The following is a 15,132-nucleotide window of genomic DNA, read 5'->3' on the forward strand; positions in this document are numbered from 1 at the left end:
TTCTATACCACGATCAAGTGGAATTTATTCCTGGAATGTAAGCTTGATGGTCCAACGTACAAAAATCCATCAGTGAAATACATCACATTAATAGAATAAAAAAAAAGCATAGTCATCTCAACTGATACATAAAAGCATTGAACAAAATTTAATGCTCTTTCATGATACAAAACACTCAACAAACTAGGAAGAGAAGGAAATTACCTCAACATAACAAAGGCCATAAATGAAAAGCCCGCAGCCCACATCTTCCTCAAAGGTGAAAGACGGAAAGATTTTCCTTAGAGATCAAGAACAGAATAAGGATACCTGTTTTTGCCACTTCTATTCACCATGATACTTGAAGCCTTAGCCAGAGCAATGATATCCAAACGGGAAAGAAATAAAATTACCTCTGTTCAAAGACAACATGATCTTATATGTAGAAAAACCTAAAGATTTCAGACACACACCAAAACTGTGTTAAAACTAATAAATTTAGCAGCAAAGTTGTAGTATACATAATCAACACACAAATCAGGTACATTTCTATAGACTAACAATAAACAATCTGAAAAAGAAATTAAGAAAACAATTTCATTTACAATAGCACCAAAACCCCCCCCCCCATGACAACTTAGGAATAAGTTTAATAAAGTTTAATAATCAAGTTGGTAAGAGATTTGTACATTGGAAACTACAAAATGTTGCTGAACAAAATTAAAGAAGACAAATAAATAAAAAGACATCCTGTGTTCATGCATTGGAAGACTTAATCATGTTAAGAGGCCATTACTACCCAGAAGGACCTACATATTTAATGCAATCCCAATCAAAACCCAATGGTATGTCTTTTTTCAAAAATAGAAAAATCCATCCTACAATCCATATGCAATCTCAAGGCATCCTGAATAGCTAAAATGATCTTGAAGAAGAACATAAAAGCTGGACGTCCCATACTTGCTGATGTCAAAACTTATTACAAAGGTATAGTAATCAAGGCAGTGAGGGAAGGGCCTAGGCCCTAAGTTCAGACTTATAACCAATGAAATAGAATAGACAGCCCAGGAAAAAAAAAAACATTGTATATACAGGGTGGGGCAAAAGTAGGTTTACAGTTGTTCATATGGAAAATAATACAATAATTAATAAATACTAATATAAGAATAAGCTCTGTATTTTGCACACACAACTGTAAACCTACTTTTGCCCCACTCTGTATGGTCAAATGATTTTCCACAGGGGTGCCGATACCATTTAGTGGGGAAAGGACAGTGTTTTCAACAAATGGCTCTGGGAAGACTACCAAAGAGTAAAATTAGGCCCTTACCTCACACCGTATACAAAAGTTAGCTCAAAAGGGATCAAAGACCTAAACATAAGACCTAAACCTATAAGCCTCTTAGGAGAAAAGCTTCATGACATTGGATTTAGATATGATTTCTTGCATATGATACCAAAAGCACAGGCAACCAAAATAAAAATAGATAAATTGTGTGCATCGAAGTATACAATTAACAGGGTAAAAGGCGATCTATGGAGGGGAGAAAGTGCAGTGGTACTTCGGTCCTCGTCGTTAATCCGTTCCGGAATTCATGCCGAGTGCTGAAACCAACACGTACCAAACAATGAAGCACCTTCTCTTGCGGGGTGGCGTTGTGACTCATACAAGTTCCAGCAAGCGCGACGAGTCCCAAGCAAGCGCCGAGTGCCGAAACATTTTTTTGTTGTCAAAATGCGACAAGTACCGGGTTCGACGACTTCTGAAGCCGATGAATACCGAGGTACAACTGTATTTGCAAATCACATATCTGAGAAGGGGTTACTAGCAAGAGTATAAAAGAACTCTTATAACAACAAAAACCAAATAACCTGATGAAAAGTCCATAAAGAACTGGACTAGATAGACAAATGGCTAGCAGGCCCATAAAAAGATGCCCAAAATCACTAATCATCAGGGAAATGCAAATCAAAACCACCGTGAGATATCACCTCATATCCATTAGGGTGGCTACTATCAAAAGCAAATAAAAAACAGAAAATAACAAGAACTGATAAGGATGTGGGGCAAAGGAGACACTTGTGCTCTGTTGAGAACGTATAATGGTTCAGATGATATGAAAACAGTGGGGTAGTTCCTTTAAAAATTAAAAATAATCATTTGATCCAGCAAGTCCACCACATCTGTGTATAAATCCAAAAGAACTGAAAGCAGGATCTTGAAGAGGTATTTACACACCTGTGTCCACAGCAGCATTATTCACAGTAACTAAAAGGTGGAAGCCACCCAAGTGTCCGCTGACAGAGGAATGGAAAAGCAAAATGTGGTGTAGACAGACAGTGGAATATTATTCACCCTCAAAAAGGAAGGGGATGCTGATACATGCATGAACCTTGAGACATGACGCCCAGTAAAATATACCAGTCACGAAAAAGGCAGGTACTGCGTGGGTCCACTTATATGAAGTTTTTAGAGTAGTCAAGCTCCCAGGAAGTAGAAGGGAGGTTGCCAGGGGTTGGGGCGGGGGGGATGGGAAATGAGGAATCATTGAATGAGGGCAGAAGTCCAGATTTGCGAGATGAGGAAATTTTGGAGATTGGCTGCACAGCAATGTGAATATACTCATACACTCTCTCTCTCTCTCTCTCTCTCTCTCTCTCTCTCACACACACACACACACACACACACACACACAAGAATATACTTAATGCTATTGAACTGCCCACTTAAAATTGGTTACGATGATGAATTCTATGTGATATATATTTTCAAACACACACACACACAGTGACTCCAAGTCAAGATACTGGTGCAATGTCAGGATTTGAACCTCAGTTTAATGCCAAAATCTGTATGTTTGGCTTGTACCCTATGCTTTTCCAAGTAGAGAATGATTTAATAAAGAGACAGGAAGTGGGGTGGAACTGAACATAGAAAACAAATGCATTGTAAGAAGCCACCTGTATTTTAAACATCTTCTCAGAGCACAGACTGAGTGCATAAAACACCGAGACTTTAAGAAATTCACTGATGACAGGCTTGTCTGCCCAGATGACCGCTGGGCTGCGAAGCCCAGCTGCCTGTTAGCGGCAAAGCCCATGCCAAGGCTCAGAAAGTCCTGAAGCCTTCCTCTGGAGCCAGTTTTTGATCTTGCATCATCTGGACCTCGGAAGCCCGGTCTCTGATCTTATCCTCCCGGGGAAGCACATGGCCTGGTGGTTGAGGGGTTGGGGAGGCAAGACAGGGTGGTGGGTACTAGACTGGCCTTGGAGGCAGGTGGCCTGGGACCGAAGTCCAGCTCTCCTGCTCCCTAGCTGGCTGAGGCTGGGCAGTAGCCTATTCCCTAGGTGCCTCTGTGTCCTCATCTGTAAATGGGGACAATGATAAAACAGACATAAATCACTGGTGACCTATAAATGAGGGGACACATATAAAAGCTCTTAGAAGAGAAGTTTGGCACATAGAGCAAGTGTGAAAATGTTCAAGAGGATGGGCTCTGCAGTGCAAGTCCTGTGGAAGCCTTGAGTTCAAGTCCCGCCTCTGCCACTTTTCAGCTGTGCAGCCCGGACAAGTCTCTGTGCTTCTACGAGATCATTTCAATGATTTTGATGGGCTGTGCTTCATGGGACTGACCAAAGGCACGGTTTGGAGACATTTTCAATGTAACATTTTAAAAATTAACTGGGGTGTGTGTGTGTGTGTGTGAGTGTTTCTTTTTTCCTCTTGGCTCTTGGGCATCTGTAACCCCCACCCCCTCACTGCTTCAGGAATGGGATGTAATTTAGAAATGGTAAAAGCTGGGGTTTCCAGAAGAATAAGGATATGAGGAAATGGCAGGCTCTGGTGACACAGAGTCTGGGAGAAGGAGCAAAGAGGAAGCTTCTCTGCTTCCCAGGCCAGCCCAGTCCTGCCCGCTGCACCTTCCAGGGGAAGCCCTGAGGAGGGGCGAGACCTCAGAAGAGGCTGGTTCGTGAAGCCGGCCCGCCTGAGAGCGGTTCTCAGCCCCCAAGCCTCCCTGGGCGACCTCAGGCAGGCCATTTCGCGAGTCTGTGCCTTGACTTCCTTACCTGTAAGATGGGAGAAATGACAGCGCCCTCCCCCCGGCCCCCTTGGGGTTAAATGGTAAATGCACACAACAGTGCAAACAACAGCGCCTGGCACAAAGTAGCCCTGGGTAACCATCAGTTATGTCTGTTATCAATATTCCCCGCCAGGCGACAGCCTTGACCCTCCTCCTTCCCCCCTGATCCCTTCCGGCCTCCATGCCGGGCTCCTGTCTCCTCGCCTGCCCCTCAGACATGCTGCTCCCCGGGAGGCCAGGGTATCTCCATTTCCGTCCCTCTCGGTCCCCCGCGGGCTGGGGCCCCCGCACCCCTCTCAAGCCTCAGGTTCCCCAACCCCCGGTTCCCATCCAGGCCCCGACCACCACCTGCTTCTGGATGCTGGTGTCACCTCCCGTCTTGCAGCCCGGCCTCCCCCCTCCCGTGTCTGACCCTGTCGGCAATGATTTCCTCACGCTCACAGCTCATCCAGCCGCCTTCCCCGTGGCGCCGGGCACTGACCCTACTGAATCCTCTGGAAAGTACAACACAGTCCCATGACACCACCCGCTTCCTGTGGCGACAGTCCAGGCAAGAGATAGTACTGGCGGCGGCGGGCAGACGCTTTCCAAAGACATCCGTGCCCTGACCGCTGGAGCCAGGAACGTGCTCCATCGCTCGGTAGATGTAAAGGTTACTAATCAGGGTCTTAGAAGGAGATGAGCCTGATTATCCAGGCTGTTCTAATCCCACACGCCCTTGGAAGCAGCGAACATCATCTGGCTGGATTGGAGAGATGAGCCAGATGCTGAGCAGGAGGAGGACCCACGGCTGCCGGCTGCACATGAAGGAGGCCCAGAGCCACGGCAGCCTTGCGAGGCTCCGAATGACCTGCCACCGACAGCCAGCAGGAAATGGGGACCTCAGCCCAGGACTGCACAGGCTGGATTCTGCTAGCCACTGGACCTGGAAGTGGATTCTTCCCAGAGGCTCCGGATAAGAGCCCCGGCCGTGGACACCTTGATTTTCGCCTCATGTGACCTGGAGCAGAGGAACCAGTAGAGTCCACCCCAACGGACTGAGATAATACATTTCTGTTGTTTCAGGTAGAAAACAAACACAATAATCACAATTGACTACAATATTCACCACCGCCAGGCACTGTTCTAAGCACTTCGCAGTAATTCAGTCTCGTAACAGAGCCACTGCCACTATCCCCATTGTGCACATACAGAAACGGCGGCAGAAGGTGGCTGGGTAAGTTGCCTGAGCCCACAGTTCCCGAGGGCAGGGCCAGGTGCCCAGCCAGCCGCCTAGTGCCCTGCCCCCTGTAGCTGGGCTCTAGGGCCCCTCTGCCTAGTCTCCCAGCCAAATAACAAAGGTCATTAATTTCTTCCCCATTTAAAAGCCTTCTCAGGGAGAGGTTCCACCTTCAAACGAGTTAAATGTTAAACACCCAGCCTGGTTTACATTTTACACTGTGGATGTGAGCGCTTCCGAAGGTGTAGGGAGTTTTCAGAGGAGTTTATCTGAGTCAAGCTGATGGCACATGTCAGGGAGCAAGATCTCGCACGCTCCTGAGAATAGCAGTTTCGCATTTGAGATTAAGGAGGGAAGTAAGGGAGGTCACATGGAAGTGGGCAAAAAGCAAGGGAGGGATCAGATTACAGGGCAGGCAACTCGGCCAAGTGCTCTCTGGAGGGCAAATGCTTCCTGGAAGGGGTATTACTTCTGGCATTTCAAAGGTGAGCTAATCTAGATGCACAAGAACAATGGGCAGGGCTGCCCTAAAACCTTTCACTAAAGAAGTTACAGTCTTCCGGCCTGATTCCCCACCATGACCTGCCCACTTAGGATCACCCTGTGAGATTAGTTTCTATAGGACCCCTCCCCGCCTCTTTTTTCCCTCCACCTGTTGCCACCCACCTCCAGACCTCAGCACATGCTGTTTCAATATCTAGGATACCCTTCCCTGCCTGCTGTGCCTGACAAATCCCCAGGCTTCCCTTTCCAGAGGCAGCTCAAGCTTGGTCTATTCTGCAGTGCTTCCAGGCCCCCGATGGGATTCTTGGGGAGGCCTCTGTTGAGAGCCCAACGCTCCTCTCCTCTTCGTGGAAAGCACCGGGCCAACACTTCCGCCTTACCCCAGCCCCCCAGTAGATGGCGCCACCCAGCTCCACACTATGAATTTCCCAAGCTTGGTCGACTCCTTCACGATCCCAGTTAACTCACAAGGAATTGCAGAGATTAGATTTTTAGAGGTTCTCAAAAGCTAACTTTACACCCAAAGACTGAAGCTTCTTTCTTTAGAAGATTAGAGTTAGTCTAGAATCTGAAACTTGGCCCCCCCTTATCTGACTAACTGGGTGACTGTGGACAAGTTACTGAACTTTTCTGAGCCCCATGTCCACGTCTTGACATGAACATTAAAACGGTAATAGTAGTCCCTACCCCATAGGATTCTTTTGAGGCTGTAATCCTGTAAATACATATACAGAGCATACACAGAATATATATTAAAACATGTACGATGTGTTAAGTAGTTTATAAATAAATGCATAAATGCTTGTATTATTTGTACTTTCAAAAGATTATGACCTTCCACTCAACATCCATTAGAATGGCTGCTATCAAACACACTCTCTCTCTCTCTTTCTCTCCCCAAACCCGAGCTCCAACAATGCCAGAAAAATAACAAGCGTTGGTGAGTATAACCCCGTGCACTGTTGGTGGGAATGCACATTGGTGCAGCTGCTATGTCAGTTCCTTAAAATATTAAAAATAAAATTATCACATGAGCCAACAAGTTCACTTTTGGGTATCCCCCAAAGAACTGGAAGCAGGGACTTGACGAGACATTTGCATACCCATGTTCAGGGCTGCCTTATTCACAACAGCCAAGAGGTGGAAACACGCCGGTGCCCATTAGCCGACGAATGGACAAGCAAAATGCGGTCTATACAGGGATGTTATTTGGCTTTGGAAAGCCAGGAAATTTGAGAAATGCTACAGCATGCATGCACCTTCAGGACATTATGCCGAGTGAAGTTAAGTGTCACAAGAAGGACAAACGCTGGTTGATTCTGCTTATACGAAGTGCCTAGGCTGGTCATTCGTGGAGACAGAGGGTAGAGTGGTGGCTGCCAGGGGCGGGGGGAGGGGAGAGCAGGGAGTCAGTGATTCTTGTGGACAGTGTTTCCGTTTCGCAAGATGAAAAATTTCTGGAGGAACGGGGGAGATGGTTGCACAACGACATGAGTGTACTTAAGGCCACTGAACTGCATATACTTAAAGATGGTTAGGATGGCAAACTTCATGTTATGTGTATTTTACCACCAAAAAAAAAGAGAGACAGAGAGAGAGAAATGATTATGATCTAGCCCTTTTCTCTGACCTTTTTCCTGTTGGAAGCCACGCACCTGCCAGAGGGAAGTGGGCCCATCACTGTTGTGCTGGGCACTGACCAAGGACATCAGCCCCCATTTCTAGTGGCCAGTTCTCCCACAGGGGAGAGGACAGTTCCTGAGGGACTGATGAGATCAGGGGGTGAATGCCCAGGGGAACAGCGCTCTGGGGGGCGCCCAGGGGCGAGGAGTGTGGGAGCTGGACCCAGGCAGGAGGGTGAGCCAGCGAGTACGTCGAGTAACTGCCCCCCAGGCCCGTTTTTCTGTGGATTTCCACACGGAGACCGAGAGGGGAGGAGTCCATATCCAGACCATATGACTCAAAATGTAGGGGTTTTCTCCTAATAAGACAAAAGCACATTTAAATGACACGGATGCTGTATTTCACCCCCTACAGCAGTGAAGACCCAATAGTGAAGGCACCGGGACCGAACAGATGTCCACCGCTGGCGGCACACTGACTACATCTGTAAACTTCTGCTGGGCAACTGGCAACACCCGTCAGCTACAGACGTACATGCCCTTTCCCACAGCGGACGTACGCACACACGTCCGTGGAATGATGTAACAGGACCGCCCCAGCAGCCTTGTTTCCTAATAATAAACGAGATTATGGCTTGGGCTCCGATGGGTCTTTCTGAAGGGCAGCCCAGACCTGGAGGGCGCCCGGCATAGGGACAAGAGTCATCTGGCTGTATGGCTTGTGGTGTGTGTGTTTGACCAGTCTAGCTCCACAACCTTCAGAGCCCAGATGAGAAGGGGCTGACACATGCTGGAGAGATTGTTCCAGCAACGAGAACAGGGCCAGCCGGCAGAACGCTGTCCACCAAGGGCAGAGGCCCGGCACGGACACATGAACCCCCTGTCATTTCTGTCCTTGGTTTTTCTCCTCCACCGCCACCGTCTCAGCCACAGCTCTGTGCTGACTTGGGTTGTCAGAGAGCTCAGTCTTCAAGGGGATCCTGAAACTTCCCCAGTGCGGGGCCACGTGAGTTCTTGGGGACCGGTTAGGGTCAGTCGGCTCTCCACTGTTTAACCTTCCCTTCTATTTTTCTCAAAACAAAGTTTACTGAAATAGTACACACACACGCATGTGCGCACGCACACCCCCCCAAACAGGAGCTCCCCCACATCTGAAGGGAAGAAGCATGGGTAATCAAGATGGTGGGGTCCCCAAAGCGTGCCACCACCGGACCGTGGGGAGCATATAAATGTGAGGATTCCTAGGCTTTACCCCAAACCCACAAGGTCAGAATGTCTAGGGGCTCATGGTGAACAAACACATTGAGACATAAGAAAAGTTCGACACCCAGTATTTCTTCATTCTGGAAGAACCGAGCCCCTTTCTCAGCAGAGTTTAAATAACAGCCATATCCAATTCTAAAAATTACAGTTCACAAGACACATCAGATCACACAAATTATAATCTACAAGGTTTGGCCCTGAAATGAGCAAGGGCGAGCCTTTCCAGCCCTGTAAAATGGGAGAGGGCAGGTTCTGACTGCCAGTCTGCACACGGCAGCCAGGGTGGTCCTTTCAAAATGCAGGTCTGCACTTTGCTTAAAATCCTGCAGCGCTGCCCTGGCCAGGTAGCTCAGTGAGTCAGAGTGCCGTCCTGATAGGCCAAGGTTACGGGTTCCATCCTCAGTCAGGGCACATGCAAGAATCAACCAACGAATTCATAAATCAGTGAAACAACAAATTGATCTCTTGCTTTCTCTCTAAAATTAATAAATAAAAAATTTAAAAAAAAAACACCTTCAGTGCCTTCTTCCCACTCCTCTTCAGATAAAGATCAAAATTTTTATGGCAGTGCAAAGGAGACTTCCTCATCCCTTAGCCCTTCCCCTCCCCCCTCTTAACTCTGGACACACTAGCTTCTCTCAGTCTCTTGGGCACAATATGTTCGTTCACCCCAGGACCTTTGCACGTGCCATTCCTTTCCTCTCTTGTCTAGTTAAGTCCTCCTTGTTTCTTTCCTTTGGGAGGGAACTATTCGTGCATTTGTGGGATCTTTTGACTTACGGCCTCTGTCTCCCAGCAGATTCCTGTCTGCAGGGACCATAGCTGACTTGGCCACTGCTCTGTCCCTGGGACTGTGTCAGTGCTAAGGCTCCAGGTGAATATTTGTGGAAGGAATGAGTGACAACAACAGCAAAACCTCGGCTGGTGAACACAGGCTTCCTACTGCTCCTAGGGAACCAAACTCCTTACTGGATATAGGAAAAAGTCTGGAGGGCAAAACTCTAAATATCAATATTAATTTCCTCTGATCCAAATGATTACAAGTGGCTTTTCTTCCCTATAGTTTGCTTTCCCTCATTGTAAAAAAATAATAAGCATGTAACTACCTTCCAATGCCAGAGAAAGTCAATGATTTCAGAATACAGGGTGGGGCAAAAGTACGTTTACTGTTGTTCATAGGGAAAATAATACAGTAATTAATAATAATACAAGTATAAACTCTGTGTTTCATATACTCACAACTGTAAACCTACTTTTTCCCCTACCCTGTATTATATCAACAATCAAAACAATATGTCAGCCTTGCAAATGAGTGTAAGTCTTTAGAAGCATGACTACCTATTCTTTAAGATTTATCCAAGTTAAAAAAAAAGTCTTCTTTATTTTCTAGAGGTAACCTCTGGGTAATTTCAAGGACAACTTTTTATTAATATCTGAACTTAATTTAATGGCATGACTTCTAGTGAAAACTACAAATTGACTTTTGAATTATACCTTAGGGTGGCCCAGGACCAATCAAGGGTGAGTCTTCTAATCAGAAAGGCCCAACAAAGTCAGCCGACGGGGACAATTTTCACTGTGTCCTGTTCTATAAAACTAGAAAATGCTGACATATTTGCAGGTTTCCATTTTTCAAAATGGACCTGTGTCCCCACATCCCTTTTTAAAGCAAATCTCCTCTCCCAAATCCACTTAAGTTTTGGGAAGAGAATTTGTCTAAGAGAAGATAGAAGTGCCCACCAAGCTTACTCACGAAACATTTGGCAACCCATGTATCATCTGTTCTCCAGGGAGCCAATATAAGCCTGCACTTCTGGAAATGCAACTTATTTCTTCATAAATCAATGTGACTGCTGCTGGCAGCGGTGACTTCTTAAATGAGGTCCAAGGAGCGGTAAACAGTCAATTATTTTTCATACAATGAAGGCAACTCAATTTCTGTCCACATAATAACTGTCCTCATTAATTCCCTTTTCCAAACAGCTTGTTAATATCAGTGGATCCTCATCGTATGCCTGGGTCCCCCTGAGGATTCTTCTCAGCCTCCATTTGATGGAACAGCAATAACAGACTTGGTGTCATTTACTAGCATCAGGTGCCAGGCACCTTAAGTGCATTTCTTTCTTAATCCTCACAGACCTGTGGGATAAGTGTTTTGTAGACAAGGAAGATGAGCTCAGAGCAGTTAATTTGATTAATTTGCTTTAAGTCGCACAGCCAGAAAGTGGTCTAATGAGATTCAGTTCCAGGTCTGTCTATCTCCAAAGCCTGTGCTTTTGAAAATTACTATTGTTTTCTAATATCATAGGCAGGTGCAAAATAGAGCTCTCTGTCTCAACTTTGGCCAGGCAGGAAATAAAGCAACTTGAAATCTATGCCCTGTTATGATAAAGGAGAAACTGAAATTCTTATTTCTTTTTCTATTTTACCCCCACTCTGTCCACTGAACAGATCTGTGTTCTTGTGGGGAGACCACAGTATGGATGAGAATCTCAAGGGGAGGCCCACTGAGTTATTTTTAAATCTGTTGAGTTTATAATAAACACTCTCAGAAAACTAGGGAATAAGGGTGCACTTTCTCAACTTGTTAAGAACCTTTACCAAAAACCTACAGTTAACATCATACGGAATGTTTTTCCCCCTGAGATCAGGAATAAGAAAACAGAAAGGTTTGCACTGCATTTATTACTCTTATTGAACAGAGGACTGGAAGTTGTAGTCAGTGCAATAAAGCAAGAAAAGGAAATTAAAGGCATTCAGATCTCCTTTTCTCAGAGGACAAATAAAATTGTTCTTTTTGCAGATGACATGACTGTGTATCAAATCCCAAGAAATCTATAAAAAGCCTTCTAGAAAGTTCAGTTAAGTTTGCAAGTTACCATATAAACATACAAAAATCAATTGTATTTATTGCCAATGACATGTGGACTCCAAAAATAAAAATATAATACCATTTACAGTCAGAGAGGGAGGAACAAGTGTAACTATAACAAAACATGTATAGAACTTAACATGCTGAAAACTACACAACACTCATGAAAGAACTCAAAGACCACCTGAACAAATGGAGAAACATGCAATGTTCATGGATGGAAGATAACATAGTAAAGATGTCAATTCTTCTCATGAGGATATATAGGTTTAAAAACAACTCCTATCAAAATTGCAGCAAGATATTTTGCAAAGACAGACATTACTTCAATTTGTATGGAAAGGCAACAGAATTAGAACAGGTTAAAAAAAGTTTTACAGAAGACTAAAGTGGGAAGAACCACCGTACCTGATTTAAGACTTAGATAGCTACAGGAATCAAGACCATGTCATTGTGGTAGAGGGAGAGGCATAAAGATCCATGAAAAGTAATTGGGAACTCAGAAATAGCCACCACCCTCCTCCTCCCAGTATGATGATTTTTGACAAAGTTGCAAAAGCAATTCAATGGAGAAAGAACGGCCTTTTCAACAAGCAGTTCTGGAGCAACTGAATATCTACAAGTAATAAAAATAAAACTTGACCTAAACATATACAAAAGTGAGCTCAAAAAGTTCCATAGAGTTAAACATAAAACTATACAACTTTTGGAAGAAAACATAAAAAGCCTCAGGATCAAGGGCTTGGTGACATGTTAAAACCAGGATCTATAAAAGAAAAGCACGATAAACTAAACTTCATCAAAATTTAAAACTTTTGCTCTGTGAAATATTCTGTTGAGAGAAGGAAAAGACAAACTCCAGATGGGAGAAAATACTTGCAAACCGTATGCCTGACAAAGGACGCGTATCTAAAATACATAAAGAACTCTCAAAACTCAATAGTAGAAAACCAAATAATCCGATTAGAAGTGGGCAAAAGATACGAGGAGTCACTTCACCAAAGAGGATATGCAGATGGCAAATAAGTACTCATGAAAAAATACTCAGCATCGCTACCCATTCAGGAAATGCAAATCAAAATCATGATCAGATATCACTGCACACTAACAGCGAAAATAAGTACTGGTGATAATGCTAACTGCTCGCCGGGATGCGGAGAGACACGTCTCATCCATTGCTGGTGGGAATGAAGTATGGCGCAGTCACCCTGGGTAACAGTCTGGCAGGTTCTCTAGAAACCAAACACATACTTAACATGTGATCCAGAGATCCCACTCCCGAGCATTTATTCCAGGGAAATGAAAACTTATGTCCGCCCAAAGACCTGTACACAAATGTTTATAGTAGATTTATTTGTTACAGCCCCAACCCGAAAACAATCAAAATGACCTTCAATATGTGAATAGTTAAACAAAGGTGGTGTGTCTATACCATGGACTATTGCTCAGCAATAAAAGGGACAGGCTAATCTGAATGGGTCTCAAGGACATTACGGTGATAAAAGAAAAATCTCAAAAGGTTGCATATTATTTGAGTCCATTTATAGAATAGTCTCAAAGAGATAAACATTATAGAAATGGAGAACAGACTGGTGGCTGTCAGGGTGCAGGGACCGAGCTGGGAGGAGGTGTTGTGACTATGAGGGAATATCACAGGGGAGACCTTTGATGACAGAATAGTTCTAAAGCTTGATGGCCACACACGGTTCCCCACATGCAACAGATGGCATAGAGCCAAACACATGCTTTGTACCAATGTCCATTTCCTGGTTTTGATATGCTTATGGCTAGATAATAAGTAACCAATTAGGAGAAACTAGGTGAAGGGTAGCCAGTATCTACCTCTTTTCTATTTTTGGAACTTCTCGTTAATCTATAGTTATTTCAAAATAAAAGGTTAAAGGGCAATCTGTTCAGTGAGGTCGGAGAGAGACATGCCTTTCCCAGTTTTAAAGGGATTCCATTGCTTTCTCTCTCTGCTTCAATATTTTAATCCCCTTCAATAGTTAAAAAAGGCTGAAAGCCACTGCTTTCATTATTCCTTCCTTTCTTCCAGCTTCTTCCTTGGAAGTCAAGGAGCTGAGGCTCTGGACCAAACCACAGCTAATTCAGAGAATGAAATGAAACAAGAATATGCTGAGGCCATGCCCACAGCTTTACTGCTTGGACAATAGTCCATGGTATAGGCACACCACCTTTGTTTAACTATTCACATATTGAAGGTCATTTTGATTGTTTTCGGGTTGGGGCTGTAACAAATAAATCTACTATAAACATTTGTGTACAGGTCTTTGGGCGGACATAAGCTTTCATTTCCCTGGAATAAATGCTCGGGAGTGGGATCTCTGCCACTTTACTGCTTGGAGGTCTGTGGCCTCTGAGGAGCCCACAACAGTCTCCAAAGACTCTGGCAAGCGCCACGGCCAGTGTAGCTCAGTGGGTTGAGCATCATCCCGCAAAACAAAAGGTATCTGGTTCCATTCCTGGTCAGGGCACATGCCTGGGCTGTGGGTCTGGTCCCTGGTTAGGGCATATGTGAGGGGCGGCCGATGTTTTTCTCGCACATCGATGTGTCTCTCCCTTTCTCTCTCCCTCCCACACCCTCTCTCGCCCCGGCCGGGCGGGCACTCCGGTGGCTCTGGCTATCAGGCCTGAAGCAAGGGAAGCAAGTGAAGGTGACTGACTCTACGCCCGCCTTCCAAAGCACCGCATCAGGCTGCTGGGGAGGGGACAATGAGTGAGACATCCCCAAGCAGGGTCGGCCAAGGACAGAGGGCACACGGCACTTTGCATCAAGCTCATTTTCACTACATTTTCCAGGGAAATCCAGCACATTTGAAAATTAGTTATTGGCCGCACATCAAGGGAAGATGTGGTTGTCAGCCAGAGGTTGTGCTTCAGGAGACACTTGAGTCCACAAAACAGTAAGAGCTTTTGGAGGGGGCTGGGGCGGGGGAGGGCTGGGGAAGGGGCGGGAAGAGTTCTTACCTCTAAAACAAGGTCTGAGTCTTCATGCCTTCCAATCGTAGTACTTTTATTCAGGATAAAGAAGCCTTCTGCGCTCTTTAGATAGGCTTTCATCCTCTCTGCTTTCCCTATACAAGGTTTTCAGGAAAAAATAAACATTTGTTAGAAAGATGTAGCCCTCTAATTATTCAACATCATATTTGGAATGCGTGAAATATATCGGCGCGTCCGAAGGAGGGGTCAGGAGAGGTGGGAGTGGGTAGATGGACTTACCAATGATCACAATTATGATTTTGCATATTGTAAAGACTAGCTCTTCAGCTGTGACGTCTAGCATAGGTGAGCTTGGTTCTGATAATCAAGTAGAAGACATTTTTATGTAACTCAGAGCACAAGCTAAAGCTAAAACCACCAATGACGAATCCAAATTCCCCTGTTATTATTCTCCACTCCCCTTAAACTTGGTATGGGGATACTTATCTCACATATCAAGTATTCACATTCAGTGTTCCTAACCCTCCACTTCCTAGCTCTGTGACCTTAGAATAAGTAGGTGAGCTACTTATTCTCTATGCCTCAGTTTTCTTATCTGTAAAGTGGGGTTTATAATACTCTGTACCCCAA

General features: G+C 45.0%; 1 protein-coding gene across 1 annotated transcript in view; it reads right to left on the reverse strand.

Annotated features, from left to right (window-relative positions):
- Window positions 1–14,622, reverse strand: part of FHAD1 (forkhead associated phosphopeptide binding domain 1) — a 107,520-nt gene extending 92,898 nt beyond the window's left edge. The window contains exon 1 of the mRNA XM_054579635.1: window positions 14,530–14,622. Coding sequence (XP_054435610.1) covers window positions 14,530–14,622 — 93 coding nt within the window. The remainder of the gene's footprint in view (window positions 1–14,529) is intronic.
- Window positions 14,623–15,132: the final 510 nt, after the last annotated feature.

The sequence above is a fragment of the Pteronotus mesoamericanus genome, unplaced genomic scaffold (genome assembly GCF_021234165.1).
Source record: "Pteronotus mesoamericanus isolate MK-2021 breed Mesoamerican mustached bat unplaced genomic scaffold, CSHL_Meso_final contig_557, whole genome shotgun sequence".
NCBI classification, from domain to species: domain Eukaryota; kingdom Metazoa; phylum Chordata; class Mammalia; order Chiroptera; family Mormoopidae; genus Pteronotus; species Pteronotus mesoamericanus.